This window comes from Myotis myotis, unplaced genomic scaffold (genome assembly GCF_014108235.1).
Source record: "Myotis myotis isolate mMyoMyo1 unplaced genomic scaffold, mMyoMyo1.p scaffold_m19_p_26, whole genome shotgun sequence".
Lineage (NCBI taxonomy): Eukaryota > Metazoa > Chordata > Mammalia > Chiroptera > Vespertilionidae > Myotis > Myotis myotis.
In genome coordinates, this window is record NW_023416331.1 from 1,762,767 (window position 1) to 1,783,247 (window position 20,481).

Sequence of the window (20,481 nt, forward strand, 5' to 3'; positions counted from 1 at the left end):
GGAATCGAACCTGGGACCCTTCAGTCCGCAGGCCGACGCTCTATCCACTGAGCCAAACCGGTTTCGGCGCTTACTTTGAATTTCTATTAGTTCACACAAACACTCCATCCATGCTTTTGTTCCGGCCCTCCGGTCCAGTTTAAGAACCCATTGTGGCCCTCCAGTCAAAAAGTTTGCCCACCCCTTAGGCGCCCGGGTTGGTTGAATGAATGGGTGAGTGAAGCATCCGCGGGCTGACCACCTGGGGGCGACAGATTCTGCGGGGCGGAAAAGAAAATGTACGGTTCCGCGAGACTTGGACTCTATCGGCCACCGTCGTGCTCAGACCGGAAAAGCGCCGCCGGAAGCTCCGCGGGCCAAGAAGGCGGCTTTGGGCTGTTGGAAACCGAACCTCGGGGCCCCGGCGGTTCCTGCGCGGCGGCTGGGCCCCTCCGGGCTCCAGGCCTTCGACCCGCTCGGTGCCGCGCGGCCGCTGGGCCCGTCCAGACTCCAGGCCTCCGCCCCGCCGGGCGCCCGCGCGGCTCGGGGAGCGGGTCGCCATGGCGACGCCGGCGGCGCTGGAGCGCTGGGTGCAGGACGAGCTGCACGCGGTGCTGGGGCTGAGCGAGCGGCACGTGGCGCAGTTCCTGATCGGCACGGCGCGGCGCTGCGGCTCGGCCGAGGAGTTCGTGCAGCGCCTGCGCGACACCGACACCCTGGACCTCGGCGGGCCTGCGCGGGACTTCGCCCTGCGGCTCTGGAGCAAGGTGTCGGCCGCGGCGGGGCGGGGCGGGGCGGGGCGGCGGGGCGGCGGGGCCGAGGGGCGGGCCTGGCCGCTCGTGCGGGTGTGGCCGGCTACCATCCTCCCGCGAATCTGTAAGCTCCGTGCGCAGGCGCTGGTCCTGCCCGCGGCCGCCCGGGCGCTGCCCTGGTGCTGCACGTCCAGCCCCGTGAAGATCAGGAGGGTCACTGTGTCGGGTTAAGTCTTACATGGCAGCTTCTCGAACGTGAACATGCACCCATCCATCCAGGCCGCAGTTAAAGTGCAGATTCCGACCCGGAGGCCTGGGTGGGGGTCTTCGTTCCTGCATTTCTAACAAATCTAACGAGTTTTCCGGAGGCAGTGGAAGAGAGGTGAGGGTAGTGACCAGGCGAAGCGGGTCCGGAGTCCCTGCAGTTGTCAGGTAGCGAAGAGGGAGGAGTGAAGGTATAAAAGGCGAGCTTCTAGCCCTGGCCGGTTGGTTGGAGCATCGTCCCCATACACCAAGGTTGCAGGTTTGGTCCCGTCAGGGCACGTACAAGAACCAACCAATGATGCATAAATTAAGTGGAACAACAAATCGGTGTTTCTCTCTCTCTAATCAATAAATAATAAGTGAAATAAAGCCCTGGCTGGTGGCTCAGTAGATAAGAGGTTCGGCCTATGCACCAGAGGGTCTCGGGTTCAATTCCCAGTCAAGGGCATGGACCTGGGTTGCAGGTTCCATCCCCGGCCTGGTTGGAGCCCCATGCAGGAGGCAACCATCGATATTTCTCTCTCACATCAATGTTTTTCCTCTCCCCCTCTCCCTTGGGTGAGGATTAACAAAAACAGTAAGTAAAATAAAAGGCACTCCTACCACCTAGTAGAGCACCTCACAGAACAGGGGCTCAGAAAGCGCACAGTGGGAGTGCAAGGGTCAGCGTGTCCGGAGCCTGTGGCTGTCCCGTGGTGCTTGGCGAGAGGTGAGGTTGGAGCGAAAGTGACAGGAGGGAGAACTTCAGGTCAGTCTGTTCACCAGTGCGCCCCTGGAGCTGGTCCAGTGCCAGCCTGTCACAGGCTCTGCAGAGCAGTCCTTGTGTTCGGGCAGTCCTTGGGCGGGACTCACCTGGACCTTGGGGAGGACACAGGCTGAGCAGTTGAGAACTGGGTTTGAGAATGTAAACTCCACGAGGGCAGAGGTGTTTTCTCTTTCGTTTATTCCTCTCTCCCTGGTGCCTGGCAGGTGCCTGGAACAGCTTCAGTAAGTGCTTGTTAAACACGTGACTGAGCGCATGAAGGTGAGCAGCTGAGAGGCTGGTGGACGTGGGGTGAAGGAAGACTCGTTTGAGATCAGGCCGCTCCTCACAGCAGGACCAGGGCAGGGCGGGCGCCGACCAGGAGTCGCTCACTCCCTTCTCTCTCCTGCCGACAGGTGCCTCGGGAGGCGGTGGTGGAGAAGCCAGCCCGGGCAGCCGAGCGCGAGGCCCGAGCCCTGCTGGAGAAGAACCGGTCGTATACGTTGCTGGAAGACAGCGAGGGGAGCAGTGAGGAGAGTGTGGGGAGGGCTGGGAGCCGTCTCCAGAAGAAGCGTAAAAGGCGGAAACACCTGAGGAAGAAACGCCAGGAGGAGGAGGAAGAGGAAGAAGAAGAGGATTCTGCGAGGGGGAAGAAGACAGGGTGAGTGGGAAGTAGGGTGAGCGAGGATGGGCAGTGGCTGCTAGGACAGGAGCCTTCTGGGCGCCTTGACGTAATGCTCGGGGCTGGGCTGCAGGGGGAGCCGACAGCAGACGGAAAAGCCGGAGTCGGAGGATGAGTGGGAGCGGACGGAGCGAGAGCGCCTCCAGGACCTGGAGGAGCGCGACGCCTTCGCGGAGCGGGTTCGGCGGCGGGACAAGGATCGGACTCGCAATGTCCTGGAGCGGTCGGACAAGAAGGTGCGGGAACCGGGAACGGCACCCTCCGCCACCCCCCAGGACCCCTGGGTCAGACCTGAGGGGGCGTGATGCAGACGGGGGTCTCCGGGAAGACAAGAGGGTGCCTGTAGTGGGGAGTAGACCTCTGGAGAGGGGCCTCCTGCTCCTCTGGCTAAGGCCACCCTCTGCTGACGCCCTGGCGTCGATTCCTCCGTGAGCAGGACGTTTCCCTGGGCCCGGGCGCGTCTGACGTGTCCTTGTGATTCTGGAGGAGGGCGGCTGTGGCTGTGGGACTGCAGCCTCACACCCGCGCGCTTGGCTTCTGCTCCAGGCTTATGAAGAGGCACAGAAGCGCCTCAAGATGGCGGAGGAAGACCGGAAGGCCATGGTGAGTCCAGTGCCCGGGAGCCAGGGCCAGGGGCCGAGGAGAGACCTTGGCGGCGTGGTTAGCGGTCGGAGGAGCAGAGCGGCGGTGCAGCGGGGCTGCTGATGGTGCCTCTGGAGGAGGGGCCTGCCTGACAGGAGCCGCTGAGGGGGGTTTAGTTGTAGCGGGAGGAAGCTACCCAAAAACCCGCCTGACTCTTGGATCAGATTGTACTGTGTGAGTGAGGGAGCCGTGCGGCTGGACGTGTCGTCAGAAGGCAGTTGGCCGGTAGGGGCCCCCATTCAGCTCGGCACACCGTGTCCAACGCTTTCCTCCCTAAGCCTCCATCCCCGGTGGCCGGTGGCCTCCCTCTGGGTTCCTGGATGGCCTGCTCGCTGCACGGGACAGGGTGCTGTGAGGGAGGGATGAGCGGGACTTGCTCCGACGGGAGCCTAGGGAGGGTAGGCGGCTTTTCTAAGGCCTGGCACACTTAGGTTTCCCGGGAGAGACTCGGGGTGTCTGAGAGCGGCCTGGTGGCCTCAGGCCCCTCCTGGCCCATCCATCTCAGGTCTCACCACAGAGGACTGTGGCCAGGGACTCTCAGATGTGTCAATAGTGCAGTGTTTTTATTTGCCTGAATTTGTTTAGTCTTTTTCAATTGTGAAAACTTTCAAACAAATAGGAAAGTTGAATGAATAGTATAATGGACACTCATACAGACTATTTGGGTTCAGAAATTGCAATGCCTGTGTAAACGTGGCCTTGTTTTCTTTTTGAATCATTTAAAAGCATTTAACTGGCCAGTGCCTCTCAAAGGTTGAGCGTCAAGCCAGGAACCAAGAGGCCACCGGTTTGATTCCCACTGAGGGCCCATGATTGGGTTGCGGGCTCGATCCCCTGTGGGGGGCGTGCAGGAGGCAGCCGATTGATGATGTTTCTCTCTCCTCAATGTTTCTATTTCTTTATCCCTCTCTCTCTCTCAAAAAATCAGTAAATATATATTTTAAAAATAAAATAAAAGCGTTTAAGACATCGTAGCACTTTATCCCATCGTCATGTGCCTCTTAGGAATATAGGCGTTCTCCCTGAAGTGGGTGCCATTGTCACCTCCGAGGAGATGAACAGCGCTTCTCATGTGTCAGCCAAGAACCTGCAATCAAATTCCCCTGCTTACCCCAAAATGTCTTTCTAACACTTTTTTACTTGTATGTATTGATTTTAGAGAGAGACACTGACCTGTTGTTCCAGTCATTTATGCATCACTGGTTGCTTCTTGTGTGTGCCTTGTCGGGATCGAACCCACACCTGGTGTGTCAGGATGGCGCTCTCACCAGCTGAGCTGCCCCACAGCGCGGAAATGGGGTTAATAACCTCTGTGTCCAAATCGGAATCCCGTGCAGGGCCTGCCTTGCATTTGGTTGTTAGTCTCTGGGGTTTGTTCACTCACTCTCTCCCCTCGTGGCATGTCCTGTGTTCTGCGTTTGTCTCCTTCTCTTGTGAGTTAAGCTCTTCCATGCCCTGCGCCTTCTTTAATGTGGAAGTTGGGTGCAAAGCTTGTCCAGACGTGGAGGAGAGCGGTGGCAGCGGCACCTGCCCTGCCAGCTCGCCCCGCACGGTGCCACCCTTTCCCCAGGAGCCGTGCCTCTAACGGGCCAGCCCAGTTGAGCCTTTCCAGAATCAGTTATTTCATGGGGGTTGCAATGCTGATGTTGGGGTGCTCTTTATATAAAGCAGAGCTTTTTCGCAACAACTAGAAGTGAGCTACAATTCCTTCTTAGCTGGCAGGGCGAATGCCTGTTTCCTTAACTGCTAATGTTCAAAGTAGGAAGTCAGGCGTGACCCCCACCTCTCTGGTGACAGGTTCCCTATCCTTGGTGTGTATGTGTGGCGTTACACTGTACTCATGAATTTCTTTTTTCTTTTTTTAAAAAATATATTTTATTTATTTTTTTACAGAGCAGAAGGGAAAGGGATAGAGAGTTGGAAACATTGATGAGAGAGAAACATCGATCAGCTGCCTCCTGCACACCTCCTACTGGGGATGTGCCCGAAACCCAGGTACATGCCCTTGACCGGAATCGAACCTGGGACCCTTCAGTCCGCAGGCGGACGCTCTATCCACTGAGCCAAACCGGTTGGGGCATGAATTTCTTTTATATATACATATATATATATATATATATTGATTTCAGAGAGGGAGGGAGAGAGAGAGAGAGAAACGTCAGTGATGAGAGAGAATCATTGATCGGCTGCCTCCCGCACGCCCCATACTGGGGATCGAACTGTGACCTCCTGGTTCACAGGTCCACACTCAGCCATCTGCCTCCTTCAGGATGAAGGAGTGTTTGATTGTGGTACTCAGATTAGGTCATGAGCATAAACTCCCTTTGAAGTCTTCACAGAACAAACAAGAAAAGCCAAGCAATTAAATCGAATCAGAGCCCCCAGGGGTGGCCGCCTGGGTCACGGGGAGAGTGGTGGTGAGAGCCAGGAAGGCTTACGGAGGTGGCCAGTCTTTTGTCACCTTCAGTGTGTCCTGAAAAGCGTGTATCTAAGGAAACATGTAGAAGAAGCAAGTGACACGCGGTGTGCGGGAGCTGTTCCCAGAGGGACCCTCCTGCGGTCCCGGGCCTGCCGTGTGCGGTGGCTCCTCCCCCAGAGCGGCCATGCGTGCAGACAGGGCCCCTGGCTGCAAGCGTCTGGGCGGTCAGGTCGCTGCATGGCGCCTGCAGGGTGTCCGCTGTCTCCGTTTGCAGGCGGAGACTGCTCCCCAGTGCTGGTGTCCGCCCTTGGCTCCCCTCTTCACTCCCTCAAATAGGAACTAGGGGAGCAGCCTCGCAGACATTCCGATAATCGCCCTGATGCCTTTGTATTGGCGATGGCGAGGCTGCTTTGGGGCCTTCCAGCGGCAGCGGGTCTGTGGGTCTCCTGCTGCCTCCAAGCCTGTGCTTGCCGCTCACAGGTGCTCACAGAGGAAAGGGGGGCTCATCTTGAGGTTCTTGTCTCGCCCTGTCGTGATGGTAGGAAGGGGGCAGGGTTACCATTCCACAGGATGAGGCCTCAACTGCCCTGTGCTGGCCCAGGTCCCTGAGCTGCGGAAGAAGTCGCGCCGAGAGTACCTGGCCAAGCGAGAGCGAGAGAAGCTGGAGGACCTGGAGGCCGAGCTGGCGGATGAGGAGTTCCTTTTTGGGGACGTGGAGCTGAGCCAGCATGAGCGGCGAGAGCTCAAATACAAGCGGCGAGTGCGGGATCTGGCCCGGGAGTACCGGGCAGCCGGTGAGCAGGAGAAGCTGGAGGCCACCAATCGCTACCACATGCCCGAGGAGACCCGAGGACAGGTGAGGTGAAGGCGCAGCCGCAGGGTCCTGCCTTGGTGTCGGTGGGGGCTAGCCCCATCCTTGTCTCCCTTTCCCAGTAGGCCCGGTCGGGACTGGGAGGAGGGAGCTTGGCAGAGAACAGGCCTGCTCACTGCCCTCTGTGCTCGCCGGCTCACTGCCCTCTGTGCCCACCGACTCACTGCCCTCTGTGCCCGCCCTGCTCACTGCCCTCTGTGCCCGCTTGCTCACTGCCCTCTGTGCCCGCCGGCTCACTGCCCTCTGTGCCCGCCGGCTCACTGCCCTCTGTGCCCGCCCTGCTCACTGCCCTCTGTGCCCACCGGCTCACTGCCCTCTGTGCCTGCCCTGCTCACTGCCCTCTGTGCCCGCCCTGCTCACTGCCCTCTGTGCCCGCCCTGCTCACTGCCCTCTGTGCCCGCCCTGCTCACTGCCCTCTGTGCCCGCCCTGCTCACTGCCCTCTGTGCCCGCCTGCTCACTGCCCTCTGTGCCCGCCCTGCTCACTGCCCTCTGTGCCCGCCGGCTCACTGCCCTCTGTGCCCGCCTGCCCACTGCCCTCTGTGCCCGCCCTGCTCATTGCCCTCTGTGCCCGCCCTGCAGCCAGCGCGAGCTGTGGATCTGGTGGAGGAGGAGTCCGGTGCCCCCGGGGAGGAGCAGCGGCGCTGGGAGGAGGCCCGGCTGGGGGCCGCCGCCCTGAAATTTGGGGCCCGAGATGCTGCCTCCCAGGAGCCCAAGTACCAGCTGGTACTGGAGGAAGAGGAGACCATCGAGTTTGTCCGGGCCACTCAGCTGCAGGGCGATGAGGTAAGGGAGAGCCCCGCACCTCGTGAGGAGGACGGGGACCTCGTGAGGAGGATAGGGAGCGGGCCCTGACGCTCACGCCCCTCTCTCCTTCCCAGGAGCCGGCAGCTCCGCCCTCTCCCACCCAGGCCCAGCAGCAGGAGTGCATCCAGGCCGTGCGCCGCAGCCTCCCCGTGTTCCCTTTCCGCGAGGAGCTCCTGGCTGCCATTGCGAGTCACCAGGTCCTCATCATCGAGGGCGAGACAGGCTCGGGGAAGACCACCCAGATCCCGCAGTATCTCTTTGAGGAGGTGCGGCATCCCCACGCCAGGGCCAGCCCGCCCCTCGCTGAGCAGGCTCCTGTCGGAGCCCTTTACCTGACCTCAGGAGCTGCTCACCTCCCCACGCTAGCCATTCCCTTTCCCACGCAATGGGGAGGGTCTGGAGCACATGCCCGTCTGTCTCTGTTCTCACTTCCCGCCACAGTGCCTGGCTGGGAGTGTTCTCCGTCCCCATTGGAAGGCAGTGTAGGGGTGGGGGAGGGGGTGAGAGGGGCCCTCGCTCCAGTCCAGCGAGGCCTCTGCTCCTCCAGGGAGTGGAGAGCCTGCATCCTGCTCCTCAGCACTTGCCCCCGTCCTTCTGAGTCTGCCCCACCTGCTCTGTCCTTTCCCAGCTCAAATCTCACTGAGCTCAGAACTATTTCTTTAATGTTTTTTAATGATTTTTTGGGGGGAGAGGGAAGGGGAGGGAGAGAGAGATGGGAACATTGATCAGTTGCCTCCTGCACACTTCCTACTGGGGATCAAGCCCGACATGCCCTGACTGGGAATCGAACTGGTGACCTCTGGGTGCGTGGGTCGACACCCAGTCCACTGAACCCAGAACTTCACCCGCAGAGGGCTGGGACGCCAGGGCTGGCTGAGAACCCTGGGCGGCTAGTCTGCCGTTCCATCCATTTGCCCTCCCTGTCTGGGCTTCAGCTTCTGTCTGTCTGCTCCCTCCGCCCCGCACCCCCACCCAGCCCGCCTTTACCCTGCATTTACAACTGTTTTCTCTGAATTGTCTTAGGTGCCAGTTCTATATTTAACAAAGAGAGGACCTTTTCTTTTTCCTTTTTTGTTTATTGCTTTGAGAGAGAGAGAAACGCTGATTTGTTGTTCCATTTATTTCTGTATCATTGGTTGATTCTTGTATGTGCCCTGACCGGGGATCAAACCCACAGCCTGGGTGTGTCAGAGCAGTACTCCCACCAAGTTGAGTGACTGGCCAGGGAGGAGCTCACCCTTCTCTGTCATTCAGGGTTATACAAAGAAGGGTCTGAAGATCGCCTGCACCCAGCCCAGGAGAGTGGCCGCCATGAGTGTGGCCGCCCGAGTCGCTCGGGAGATGGGCGTGAAGCTGGGGAATGAGGTGAGCTCTGGAGGGACTGATGGGTGAGGGGAGCCCAGGAGTCTGGGATTCAACCCACACTGCCCTGAGGGCCCCGCACCGCATGTCTGGGCGCCGGCCTCGTCGCCTGGCCCGGCACTCCCTTCAGAGAGCGCCAGCCCACTTTGCACGCTGACGGCCTCGGCAGGTGGGCTACAGCATCCGCTTTGAGGACTGCACGTCGGAGCGGACAGTCCTGCGCTACATGACTGACGGCATGCTGCTCCGCGAGTTCCTCTCGGAGCCCGACTTGGCGAGCTACAGGTAGGCCCGGCCCGTCTCCCACAGGAGAGCCAGTGCCTCCCCGCTCTGCGCCCTCCTCCCCTCAGCGCCTTCCTGGGCGTCCTTAGCTTTGGCCTTTCTCTCCTTTCTTCTCACCCGTCCCTCTGGCCATGGCCAGTCCTTGAGCCTTTGTGACCCCGGAGGCCAGAGCTGATCTCCGGGTTCCATAGTTCTGGGCTGGAGGTTAGAGGAACTGCAGAGAAAGCCTCTCCCTCCGGCTGCAGCTGTTCCCAGAGGTTAGAAACAGGATGGAGGGTGGAGTGCGGGGGAGTTGAAAGGCTGAAGACCACTCGAAGGAACTTAGGGTTTCAGCTTCCAGGGGAGACACTCAAGGACAGAGCCTGGTCCCGCTGCCACATGGGAGAGGGGCCAGACTTGGCCTTTTTTTTTTTTTTTAGTATATTTTTATTGATTCCAGAGAGGAAGGGAGAGGAAGAGAGGGAGAGAAATATCAGTGATAAGAGGGAATCATTGATTGGCTGCCTCCTGCACGTTGGACCGAGCCCACAACCCAGGCATGTGCGTGCCCTTGACTGGAATCGAACCTGGGACCCTTCGGTCCACAGGCCGATGCTCTATCCACTGAGCCAAACCGGCTAGGGCCACACTTTCTTTTGGGACCCCAGAGAGCACATCTAGGAGCCATGGGGTGTCACAGGAGAGGAGATTCAGCCCAGGACCAAGGCGCCGTGGAGGCGAGACCGCAGGTTGCTAATGAGTGGGTCTCAGTGCTGCGCTGACCCACAGGGGCGGGTAGTAACGTGCTGAGGGCAAAAGGCCCATGCGTGGGATGCGGGTGGGGTCAGGCCAGCTGAGCAAGAGGGTGTGAAGTTCTGGTCCTAGAAGGTCAGAGTGCAGCCATAGGACAAATAAGACTTGACATTTTACACCCCTTCCAGAACGCTCTCAGAGCCCACGGAAGGCCAGCCAGTGCCAGAGCGTTTGGGGTGCAGGACTTTCCCAGCAACCCCAGCGGGAAATGGCCGGGGCTTCCCCATCCGGCCAGGGTTCATGCAAAGAGTTGAGGTGGGGCATGAGCTCCTACAGGCTTGGTTGCCACCAGAAACCCAAAGACTAGAACAAGGAGAAAGGAAGTGCACAGAATAGCTGGTTCAGGAGGAGGCCTAGAAGTCTGCAGAGCCGCTAGGTCGGGCTGGAAGGCTCGCCAGTCCCAGGAGTCTGGGAGCTGCTGGCTTTGGGGATCGTGATGGCACAGTCCGCAGCCTGCCCAGCCAGCCTGACGGGAAGAGGCCTTGCCCTCACTTCCCGCTTCTGTGACTGCAGCAGACTTTTGACTCGGAACCACAGGGAGGTCTGGCTCGTCTTGGCTCCGCCCTCCACCCCCAGGTCTTGGAAGCTGCTGTTTGCCCACTGAGAGGCTGCGGGCCATCGAGCCTGGTCTCCCCCACTCTCTGCTGGTCTTACTTCACGGCGATTCGCTTTCCCGGAGCCCCTCGTCCCACATTCACCCTTGGACCCTGTCTTTAGCTGCCCTTCATCCGGGGGACCCCGCGTCCACGCCTGCATGGCCTGCTCTTCTCGCTCACTGCTCCCTGTTCCCCCAGCGTGGTGATGGTGGATGAGGCTCACGAGCGGACCTTGCACACGGACATTCTCTTTGGACTGATCAAAGATGTGGCTCGCTTCCGACCCGAGCTCAAGGTCCTGGTGGCTTCGGCCACACTGGACACTGCCCGCTTTTCCACCTTCTTTGATGACGCCCCCGTCTTCCGGATCCCTGGACGCCGGTTTCCAGTTGACATCTTCTATACCAAGGTGCTCCCAGAGGATGGGCTGAAGTGTGAGGCATGAGGGAGGGGGGGGGCAGGGTGGATGGAGAGTCCACAGGGGACGGGACCGAGCGTGTGGAGCGGGGAGGACGAGGCTGTCTGAGCAAGTGCCTACCTGTGCCCTCTCCTCGCCAGGCTCCGGAGGCCGACTACCTGGAAGCCTGTGTCGTGTCTGTGCTGCAGATCCATGTGACGCAGCCCCCCGGGGACGTCCTGGTGTTCCTGACGGGACAGGTAAGGGGGTCCCAGAGAAGACGGGGCCGGCAGGTCCAGGGCGGCCTCTGTGATCGGTCCCTGCTGCTCTCCCCCCAAATCCAGGAGGAGATCGAGGCTGCCTGCGAGATGCTCCAGGACCGCTGCCGTCGCCTGGGCTCCAAGATCCGGGAGCTGCTGGTGCTGCCCATCTACGCCAACCTGCCCTCCGACATGCAGGCCCGCATCTTCCAGCCCACGCCCCCCGGGGCACGCAAGGTGAGAGAGCTGCAGAAACCTGCGCTCCACCCTGTGGTGCTGGGGCGCTCCAGTGCCGGCTCTGGAGAGAGGACACGGACGCAGGCAGGAGTGGGAATTTGTCTGCACCTGTAAAATGCAGGGATGTCAGAGGAAGGCTTAAGGTATGATTGAGGTCAGAATGCAAGGTTCAGTGGAAGGTTCGTGAGAAGCAGTGGGAGACAGGGCAAAACCACATCTGGACTAGGTTAGGGAGGGCCTCGGGTGGCAGGTGCACGAGTTTGGACTTTAGACTGAATGGCAGTCACAGGATTTTGAACAAAGTGTAACTTTCATCAAATATCGAACGGGTTCTCGCAGGTTCTGTTCTGGGGGTGGGATATGGTGAGACAGTCCTGGCCTCGAGAGCTCCCAGTGGGGTAAGTTAGGAGCCAGTGCCAGGAGGAGACACGGCGCAGCAGGGGCGTGAGGCTCGGCGGGAACTTTCCTGAGCGTGTAGGGAAGGCCTCCCCTCTCCAGTCAAGTGAAAGTGAGGCAGAGGCTTGAACTGGATGAGGAGGGAGCCAGGCTGGGACCCTGAGAGGAGACAAGGTCTTGAGGGCTCGCGCCGAGTGGGCGTGGCTGTAACTCCAGCAGGATGGGCAGTGGTGGCCAGGAGAGTGATGGGAGGTGCATTTTAAAAGGACCCTTCCGGATGCCGCGGACCGGGCGGCCCCATCTCCCAGCTCTGAAACCTCAGCCTCTTCTCCACTTCCTTTCCACGTCATGCCCTTGCTGAGCCCCGCTGCCCCTCACTGGCCTCCCAGCCTGTCCCCCTGGGACTGGACACGAATTCCCTCAGCTCCTGCCCTTATCTGCCCCTGCTGTCTACTCCAAATCTCCCCGGATTCCTCTTCCTACATAGCTGGGAGGTGGGGGTCTCTGAGTGACCCACAGCCTCTCACTCAGGTGGTTGTGGCAACCAACATCGCCGAGACTTCACTCACCATCGAGGGCATCATTTACGTGCTGGATCCAGGGTTCTGTAAGCAGAAGAGCTACAACCCTCGCACGGGCATGGAGTCACTCACGGTCACACCCTGCAGCAAGGTCAGCCCGGGCTCCAGGGGGTCTCCATCGTGGAGCGGGAGGCAGAATGGACCCACAGGCAGGCCCTACTCAGAAGCCGGGGGGCTTAGAGGACGGAACCACAGCCTCCTAGATTCCTTGCCTAAACACTGCCCTTTCTCTTTCCCTCACCCAGTTGTCAGCCGGCCTGTCTTTCCTTCTTTCCAGGCCTCAGCCAATCAGCGAGCGGGCCGGGCTGGCCGGGTGGCGGCTGGGAAGTGCTTCCGCCTGTACACCGCCTGGGCCTATCAGCACGAGCTGGAGGAAACCACGGTGCCCGAGATCCAGAGGACCAGCCTGGGCAACGTGGTGTTGTTGCTCAAGAGCCTAGGTCAGTGGTCGGCAAACTGCGGCTCAGCAAACCGTGGCTCGCAAGCCACATGCGGCTCTTTGGCCCCTGGTGTGGCTCTTCCACAAAATACCGACTTCTGCGCATGGGCCACAAAGTTTCAATCGCACTGTATGTGCGCGCCCGCACGTGGTATTTTGTGGAAGAGCCACACTAGGGGCCAAAGAGCCACGGTTTGCCGACCACGGGCCTAGGTGATTGGGGTCCCCGGGCCTCCCAAGAGGCTGGCTGGAGTCACTGGTCCTAGTAAAGGGACTCTATTCTGCCCTCACTTCTCTGCAGGGATCCATGACCTCATGCACTTTGACTTCCTGGACCCTCCCCCATATGAGACCCTGCTGCTGGCGTTGGAGCAGCTGTATGCTCTGGGAGCCCTCAACCACCTTGGGGAGCTCACCACGGTGAGTGGAGGCCGTGGGCTGGGCAGGAGGACAGGGACACCTGAGGGAGGACCGGCTCAACCCTCTCTCTTTCCTCTCCTTAGTCTGGTAGGAAGATGGCAGAGCTGCCAGTGGACCCCATGCTATCTAAAATGATCCTGGCTTCTGAGAAGTGAGTGCCCCCATCCGGCCGGGCCCCCACCCACAAACTGGCCACACCGGCCATCTTTGTTATTTTGCTCCTTTTCTCTCTACCATATTCTTCTGTAACAAATAACAAGTTATCAGAGAACTCTTCCTGCCCTCTGTGAGGCCCACAAGGGCCAGTAAGACACTGCTGTGCTTGGTCATTATGTGAAATGGGTAAGATTGACACACACATAGGAAGTTTGGGGGCATGAAGGGAAGGGGAAGACTTTCCATCTGTGAGGAGTGCTGAGTGAGTGCTGGTCTGGGGACTTGCTCATCCTAAGGCTCAGACTGGAGCATTTAGATGTGGCTGTGGAGGGACCACCTTTAAATGCCGTGGTTGGGTCAGAGGTCATCACATGAGCCTAAAGGAAGCGGTCTTTCCCCGATGCATAGCGCACACCTTGCCTCTGCCTCCTCAGCTGCCCGTCCTTCCTCAGCAGATGCCATCACAGCCCCGAGCTGCTGGCACTGCCCCCAGATCTAGCTACTCGTAGTGCTTGCCCTGTGCTGCGGGCAGCCCCCGTGTGAGGACACAGCCCACACAACGGTCACTCCCCCGTGTCTGTCCCTCCGTCTGGCTTTGAGCTCTCAAGCTTTTTCCCTTCCTGCCCAGGTACAGCTGCTCAGAGGAGATCCTGACAGTGGCTGCCATGCTGTCCGTCAACAACTCCATCTTCTACCGGCCCAAGGACAAAGTCGTGCATGCGGACAACGCCCGCGTCAACTTCTTCCTCCCTGGGGGGGACCACCTGGTTCTGCTAAACGTGTACACGCAGGTCGCTGGGCTCAGGAGAGTGGGAAGGAGGGGGACATGGGAGACTCTGGTCCTAGATACACTCACCCCTTCTTAACCCTCCCACAGTGGGCTGAGAGTGGTTACTCTTCCCAGTGGTGCTATGAGAACTTTGTCCAGTTCAGATCGATGCGCCGAGCCCGGGATGTGCGAGAGCAGCTGGAGGGGCTCTTGGAGCGGGTGGAAGTTGGCCTCAGTTCCTGCCAGGGGGACTATATCCGTGTCCGCAAGGTCAGCGTTCCTCCCGCGGCCCCCGGGCTCCGAGGGGCCAGCTTCCCCAGGCCTGGGCAGCCCTCCCGCCTGAGCTGGGGAAGGTCCATTTCCTCCCGGGGGCTCTTCACGCACCCTTCCCTTCCTAGTTCTCCAGAAGCCTGAACTAACACTGAAAAGGTGGCGAGGGCTGAGGGCCCCTGGGGCCTGGCCTTCCCATTGAGGGTCTCTCCTGGCTGCTCCTTAGGCCGTCACTGCCGGTTACTTTTACCACACAGCACGGCTGACTCGCAGCGGCTACCGCACAGTGAAACAGCAGCAGACAGTGTTCATTCACCCCAACTCCTCCCTCTTTGAGGAACAGCCCCGCTGGCTGCTCTACCATGAACTGGTTTTGACCACCAAGGAGTTCATGCGACAGGTGAGGGTTCCACCCCCTGCCCTGGCAGGTGGAGGTTGTACTCTGGCCAGCGAAACCCAGGTTCGAGTCGCTGGGCCTGGCAGAGGAACAGGAAACCAATTGGTTTAAGCTAGAAAGGTGCCCTTTCTGACAGCTGACTCAGGGCTCGGAGATCTGACCATCGCACCATGAGCATTTGAAAGGCTGTTGTCCCGGATGCCGGTGCTGGGAATGGTGGTGAGCAAAGCAGGTGTGGCCTCGGCCCGTGTACTTTACGGTTCCCATGCAGGCCTTCGGGAGAGCCCACTCGGGAGCCTGAGTAACACCTCAGGCAGGTGTGCCCACCTCAGGCAGGCAGTGCAGAGCTCTGCGCCTTCCTGCAGCCACAGGGAAAAGAACCTTTTTTAAATATATTTTTTACTGATTTCAGAGAGGAAGGGAGAGAGAGAAACCTTGATGAGGGAGAATCACTGATCGGCTGCCTCCTGCATGCCCCCCACTGGGGATCAAGCCTGCAACCCAGGCAAGTGCCCTTGATCAGAATCGAACCCAGGACCCTTCAGTCCGCAGGCGGACGCGCTCTACCCACTGAGCCAAGCTGGCTAGGGCAGGAGAACCTTTTTGAGCTCACACATGAGAGTCTAGGGAAGATGGGATCACTGCTGGTTTCTCTCCCCCCTTCTAGGTATTGGAGATTGAGAGCAGCTGGCTTCTGGAGGTGGCACCTCACTATTATAAAGCCAAGGAGCTAGAAGATCCCCATGCCAAGAAAATGCCCAAAAAAACAGGCAAGACACGTGAAGAGCTAGGGTAAAGAAAGAAAACGTAAACAACACGACATCAGCCCCATCTTCTCCACGTTATTTATATCCATTAATAAAGTAGTTTTGGAATAAAGCTTGTGAGGACTTTTGTAAGCTAGAGAAAGTGATGTGGAGATTCCATCTCATATTTTCACTTAGACTTTATTATTTACAAGTTAAATTACACAGCAGCTTTACACAGCATGAGATGGCAAGGAGGGAGGGAGGGGGAGGAGCGGGAAGAAACTGGCCAACCCCACCTCTTGTGTGTAGCAGTTTTCAGTGCTGCCCCACCCCAGTTCCTGGAGGAGGCCTTGGGTCACAGGTGGAAGTTGGGTTCTGGCTCTGACAGCCCCAGCATCACCAGGGCTCCCACAAGCAGCTTCTTCACAGGCACTGGGGGTGAGTGCGAGGGCATCAGCTGCCGGGAGGAAGTTACTGCATTAGCAGGGGTGCTGCCCCTCCACCCACCCCATCCACCCTGGGACTCACTTTGTCTAGGCGATGGCGATAAATGAGGCCACTGGAATTCAGGTAGAAAGTGGAATAGGCATCATAGGTCCTGGTGAAAGAAGAGAAGCTGAAGGGGAAGGTGGCTGATCCCAAAGATTAATTCAAGCATTTGCTTAAACTCCTAGTCCCTTAACTGTGCTACATACTAGTATTACATCACCTGGGGACTTTGAAAAATCCTGATGCCCAGGTTGCACCCCGTCACAATTAAGGCAGAGTGTCTGGCACCAAGATGATCCCACTGTGCAGCAGTCTACAAGCTGCTGGTGTGGGGCAAGCCTAACAATTGCCAGAAATTTACCAAGTACTTTACCTAAGGGTGTGAGGCTCAACTTACGAGGCAGGAGTTTTCATTTGTTCAGTAAGTATTTGAATTCCTACCTATGTGCCAGGTGATACACATGAACAAGCTGAGTTCAGAGGTTCTCTCATGTGCTCCGTGCCAGTTCTGTTACAGTAAAGGAGACTGAACCAAGACCCCTGCCCTGATGGAACCTCGGTGAAGGCAGGGAGAGGAAGGGCTATCCAGGAGACCAGACCACCAGTCCTGAAACGGAACGTGTGGGAAGAGGGTGGTGGCGTGGGGTCCATCCTCAGCCCCTTACCGGTAAAGCTCTTCCTTGTCACGCTTGTAGAAACGCAGAAAGAGCGTGTGGATGGGCAGCCCCACCAGCCGCCAGCGGGCCTGCAGGGTCCAGTTCTCAGGGTGGCGGGTCAACTGCAGAACCTCCAACTGAACTTGTGCAAAATAGTTCCAGGCCAGGAAGCGGCAGAGGGTCAGCGACAGGATGTACCACGTCCGGCCCCTGAGAAGAAGGGACGGGAAAGCAATCTCACGCAGAACCAGAACACCAAGCCGCGTGAGAAAGGGGAAGCAGATGCAGAGCAGCAGCCTGGCACCTTCCCCAGCGCGGACTCACTTGGTACGTATGCGCAGGATCTCGTTGATGAACTCCACATCCGAGGAGTAGAGAGAATAGTCATGGGAGTGAAGGAAGAGAGTGGGGAGCTGGTGGAAGAAGAAGGCATCACCAGTGGGAAAGGAGCGATGATCCTCTTTCTCCGTTTTCTATTTTTAGTGCCTCCTTCCCTCTGAGTGAAAGGTCATTTCCATGCCATGTATAACTTCCCTTAATCCAAACCGAGGATTATCTTCTACTTGGGAAATGTCTGTAACGTTTCTATGCTTTCCTTGTGGTTCCAAGAAAGAATCCAGTTGACTAGCCCTCTATTTCCAAGGTCACCTGCATTCCCACCAGGTGGGTGAAGGTCCCTTCTGAATTGACTCACCTCTTGTCGCAGTCTCTCATACATGACAGCCAGGTGCTCCTCCATGCTGGGGTCTCCCGACGGAGTGGCAGGGGAAGGGCGGGCGGTCACAGGGGCTTGGAAAGATAGCACAGCCCCAACACAGGGGCAGGAAGGTCCCTCAAATAGGCTCCTAAGCCCATCCAGACAGCCACTATGCAACTCAGGCCCTGGTCCCTCCTCCCCCTTGCCTGGAGGGAGACTCGCCCATGGTGAGCTGAGGGCGGGGACCTGAGGGAGAGGTAACGGGGGAGCTCGGGGAAGCAGCCCAGGAGGAGGGCACGAGAGTGCGGGAGACCGGAAAAGGGGGGAAGAGGGAGAAGTGCCCGTCGTGGAGTGGGGCCACAGGGGTGGGAATGGCAGAGCCCGTGGAGAAAGCTGGTCCTAAGGAGGAAGAACAAAAGGGAAAGCAATAACCCAGCTGCCCATGGCCCTTCATCCAGACTCTCACGAACACTTCCACTCCCACCGGCTGCTCGGGCAGAAGGGGGAATTGCTCAAGGTAAAGGGGTGGATTCACCTCCATCTCCAGGAGGAAACAGATATTTCTATGACAAGCACCTCCCCCAAACAGTTAGCAAATGCCTTTACATTTAAGATTCCAATACTTTGGGGGCAGTTCCACGGCTCCTAGCGCAAGGCTCACATCCATGTTTGAAGAGAGAAGAGGAAGGAATCGTTTTATTGCGCTGTGGGTGAAAGGCGTGGCCTGCAGACTCCACAACCATGTGCGTCCAATGGAACGGGCCAATGAGCACCCAGCCCACCGTGCACCCTTCAGCACTCGCATTCCCTGTAAATCCTCTTACAGTCGGGGAGGAAGCCCACGAGTCATGGCGAGGCTCCAAACCACAGTAAATGTCGAGCCTTGCGACTTGTAAAGTAGTGCACAAAGGTAAGCTGTCGCTCGGGCCCCACTGATGACACAGCCCAGGAGACCAGGAAAGGCTGGACTCCACTCCTGCTCAATGACCTTGAAACTGATGCGGAGGAAGGAGGTCACCCGAAGTCTGGCTGACCAAGTCCCCGCGTCACTCCATCACTCCGGGGCGTGGCTATCCTGCCCACCGGGGTGCAGGGCCCGAGCCGGGTCCACCGGGCCCGAGGCCGCCTTCCTGCCGGGACCGCTATCCGTGTGCAAGGTCTGTCTGGTGGGGACCGGTAACTCCGGGCGGCGCCGCGCCGGGTGCGGGTGCGTGCGAACCTCTCCGCCCCCCGCCCTTCAAATCACCTCCATGCACAGACCGTGGCGGAGACACGGGAGCCCCCCCCTCCCCAAGACCCGGAGGAACGATCAGGGCTGGCAGCGCCCCTCCCGCGTCCACGACCCTCGCCCTCCACGCACAGCCGACACAGGGAGGGCGGTGGGCGTCACTGCGCCTGCGCAAGACGGCGCGCTCCGCCCTCGCACGGCTGGAGGGTCGCCCCGCCCCGCCTCCCTCCCGGACGCCCCCTCCTCACCTGGGGCCGAGCCTGGTAGGCGCGGAGGCACGGGCCCAGACGCCTGGCCGCCCCCCTGCTGGGTTGGTACATGGTCTTCCGGGAGCTGGGAGCGCGCCTCCCGAGTGCGGCTGCCCCTCCTCGCGGGGTGAGCGCGCCCCGCCGCCGGCTCCTTGAAGGGGAAAGGAGGGGGTCAGGGCGGCGGAGAGAGAAACGGAGACGATGCGCGCCTGCGCACTGCGGCAGGTCTGGCGAAGCGGCGAGGCGCCGGTCTGCCGTCAGTGCGCCTGCGCCAGCGGTCGGAGCCTGCCTTAGCGCGCCTGCGCAGTAAGCCAGCGGCCGCCGGCTTCGCGCTACCCCGGGCGCTTGCGCAAGATGCTGGGCGAAGAGGGTGAGATTGAAATAACGACAGGTTTCTCAGTAGCTCTCGTGATAAAAATACTTTATTGCTTTGGTGAGGATAGAAATGGTTGGGCACTGCTAAGAAGGCCTGTTGAATGAATGAACGAGTGAATGAATACAGGCACGGGAAGGCGGCGGTGGCTGCTCCCGCAGTGCGAGGACTGCAGGTGTGGCGGGGCTGCAGTCACCACGGCCTGGTGCTGCGCCGTTCCTGCAAGTTGCGAATGAACCTGGCGTTGAACATGTCCCCCGCCACTGTGCAGTGCTGGGCTGGGGGGGCGGGGGCCTGGGCCTGTGGAGGCACTGTGTGCATGGGGGCCTCCCCACTCCCATCCTGTGACAAGGTCTCCTGGCTGGCGGCCCTGGTGGGTGGGAGGGAGATGGAGAGTCAGGGTCTTCCTGGCCCTTATGTAGAGGACGACCATGATGGAACCACTGGTGCTATGTCCAAACTGGAAACCTCAGAAAGTGCCCAAGGGAAGTACCAGAGTTGAATTTATGGGGAAACAGACTTGTAGGATGTTAGGTAGAAGGATTTTTGGGGGGTGGGGGGTGGGAGGGAGTCCAGTTGGACGGATAAGATTTCAGAGGAAGGAGCTGAGAGTGATGTTAGGAAAAGAGACAGAGGTGTGGGCAGGCCAGGAGGGGAGGGGATCAGGCCTCACCTATTGTCTGTTTCCTGTTCCCCCTGCTTCCATGCTTGGCTGCCTGTGGAAATACCAGGCATGTGCATGGGAAGGCTGGAGCAGGCGGTGAGCATGACCTGCTTGATTTGAGGGCAAGGAGGGAAGAATACTTACCTGTGCTGGCGGATGAGGAATTCAGCCCCCCATAGCGGCTGTAGCAGCAGCTCTGGGCTACCAGCCCTGGGGGAGCCCCCCTGTAGGAGAAATGGCAGGCGATGGGGAAGAGGCTGCAGGGGGGAAGGTGAGTGGGTGTGGAGGAATCAGAGGAGGGGACTAAAGGAATAGCACAGGAGTGCAGAGAGGGGCAATTAGACTTCTAGGGGTTTTAACCTAAGCAGGTCCCCAGAAAAGGGGAGGGAGCTCATTTTATACCCCAAAGATTTTCTGGAGCAATCCTGACTTATTGCTTTTCTGTTTCTAGTTGGAGTAATGTGTTAATATTTGTGATGCAAATCATCTCACAAAAACAGACTTACACATAGGTAAACCATCTGTTGGACCTGGTGCCCGGATGTTTGGTTTGGAAAACAGTTACCTTACTTACAGGGAGTGTCAAGTGATTTAGGAAGAAAAGGGAGGGAGCCTTTGAAGAGAGGTGACAGACTGTGTTGGGCACTCAGCAGAGGTAAGGGACTGTCTTGGGAGAGGTGCCAGGGTTTGGTGGGGGAGAAGGAAACCAGAATGGAAGAGGAACCCAGGACCATTAGGGGATGCAACTCGAGGGTCCCAGGGATAATGGTGAACCTTGACATCTCAGCAAGGGCTGGCCTGGGGCGAAGGGTAGGGTCACAGGGAGAGCCCGAGGGCTCTGGGGGGAGTGGGGAAGTACACACAGAA

At 58.9% G+C, this 20,481-nt stretch overlaps 3 protein-coding genes across 9 annotated transcripts; 1 reads left to right on the forward strand and 2 right to left on the reverse strand.

Moving 5' to 3' along the window:
- Window positions 1-327: 327 nt before the first annotated feature.
- On the forward strand, window positions 328-15,389 carry DHX16 (DEAH-box helicase 16). 5 transcript variants are annotated; one of them, XR_004975260.1, is made up of 20 exons: window positions 328-746; window positions 2,154-2,398; window positions 2,493-2,655; window positions 2,966-3,022; window positions 6,082-6,336; window positions 6,932-7,135; window positions 7,231-7,422; window positions 8,411-8,521; window positions 8,688-8,803; window positions 10,387-10,597; window positions 10,747-10,845; window positions 10,930-11,082; window positions 12,010-12,150; window positions 12,337-12,499; window positions 12,800-12,918; window positions 13,002-13,069; window positions 13,703-13,865; window positions 14,008-14,113; window positions 14,340-14,513; window positions 15,178-15,307. XR_004975260.1 is itself a non-coding variant. In XM_036356277.1 (20 exons), the coding sequence occupies exons 1-20, from the start codon at window positions 540-542 to the stop codon at window positions 15,304-15,306; spliced, it is 3,045 nt and encodes a 1,014-aa protein (XP_036212170.1). In that variant the 5' UTR covers window positions 328-539; the 3' UTR covers window positions 15,307-15,389. The 5 variants fall into 5 exon arrangements, 4 of the variants coding, with proteins under 4 accessions (XP_036212170.1, XP_036212173.1, XP_036212169.1 ...); XM_036356277.1 differs by having other exon boundaries at window positions 14,371-14,513; window positions 15,178-15,389; XM_036356276.1 differs by having other exon boundaries at window positions 329-746; window positions 13,952-14,113; window positions 15,178-15,389.
- A 49-nt stretch (window positions 15,390-15,438) lies between these two features.
- CUNH6orf136 (chromosome unknown C6orf136 homolog) lies at window positions 15,439-18,821 on the reverse strand. 3 transcript variants are annotated; one of them, XM_036356284.1, is made up of 6 exons: window positions 18,578-18,821; window positions 17,099-17,500; window positions 16,729-16,817; window positions 16,414-16,614; window positions 15,788-15,857; window positions 15,439-15,691 (listed from the first exon to the last, which is right to left on the reverse strand). In XM_036356284.1, the coding sequence occupies exons 1-6, from the start codon at window positions 18,647-18,649 to the stop codon at window positions 15,683-15,685; spliced, it is 843 nt and encodes a 280-aa protein (XP_036212177.1). In that variant the 5' UTR covers window positions 18,650-18,821; the 3' UTR covers window positions 15,439-15,682. The 3 variants fall into 3 exon arrangements, with proteins under 3 accessions (XP_036212177.1, XP_036212178.1, XP_036212176.1); XM_036356285.1 differs by having other exon boundaries at window positions 15,439-15,733; XM_036356283.1 differs by having other exon boundaries at window positions 15,439-15,716; window positions 18,578-18,820.
- Window positions 18,822-18,996: 175 nt separating this feature from the next.
- Window positions 18,997-20,135, reverse strand: LOC118679485 (alpha-tubulin N-acetyltransferase 1-like). The gene is made up of 4 exons (XM_036356266.1): window positions 20,121-20,135; window positions 19,759-19,960; window positions 19,624-19,666; window positions 18,997-19,320 (listed from the first exon to the last, which is right to left on the reverse strand). Exons 1-4 carry the CDS (start codon window positions 20,133-20,135, stop codon window positions 19,143-19,145), a joined length of 438 nt encoding a protein of 145 aa, XP_036212159.1. The 3' UTR covers window positions 18,997-19,142.
- Window positions 20,136-20,481: the final 346 nt, after the last annotated feature.

Bases quoted from the DNA above. Each gene is read 5' to 3' on its own strand.
- DHX16 (XM_036356276.1), top strand. From the start codon at position 540: ATGGCGACGCCGGCGGCGCTGGAGCGCTGGGTGCAGGACGAGCTGCAC. The intron at 2,399-2,492 runs GTGAGTGGGAAG...GCTGGGCTGCAG, and splicing joins GCGAGGGGGAAGAAGACAGG to GGGGAGCCGACAGCAGACGG. The intron at 3,023-6,081 runs GTGAGTCCAGTG...GTGCTGGCCCAG, and splicing joins AGGAAGACCGGAAGGCCATG to GTCCCTGAGCTGCGGAAGAA.
- CUNH6orf136 (XM_036356283.1), bottom strand. From the start codon at position 18,649: ATGTACCAACCCAGCAGGGGGGCGGCCAGGCGTCTGGGCCCGTGCCTC. The intron at 16,615-16,728 runs GTGAGTCCGCGC...CCTTCTTCTCAG, and splicing joins ATCCTGCGCATACGTACCAA to GGGCCGGACGTGGTACATCC. The intron at 15,717-15,787 runs GTGAGTCCCAGG...TCCTCCCGGCAG, and splicing joins ATCGCCATCGCCTAGACAAA to CTGATGCCCTCGCACTCACC.
- LOC118679485 (XM_036356266.1), bottom strand. The intron at 19,667-19,758 runs GTAAGTATTCTT...GTATTTCCACAG, and splicing joins TTCCTCATCCGCCAGCACAG to GCAGCCAAGCATGGAAGCAG. The intron at 19,321-19,623 runs GTGAGGCCTGAT...CCCACCCACCAG, and splicing joins GAACAGGAAACAGACAATAG to GGCCGCCAGCCAGGAGACCT.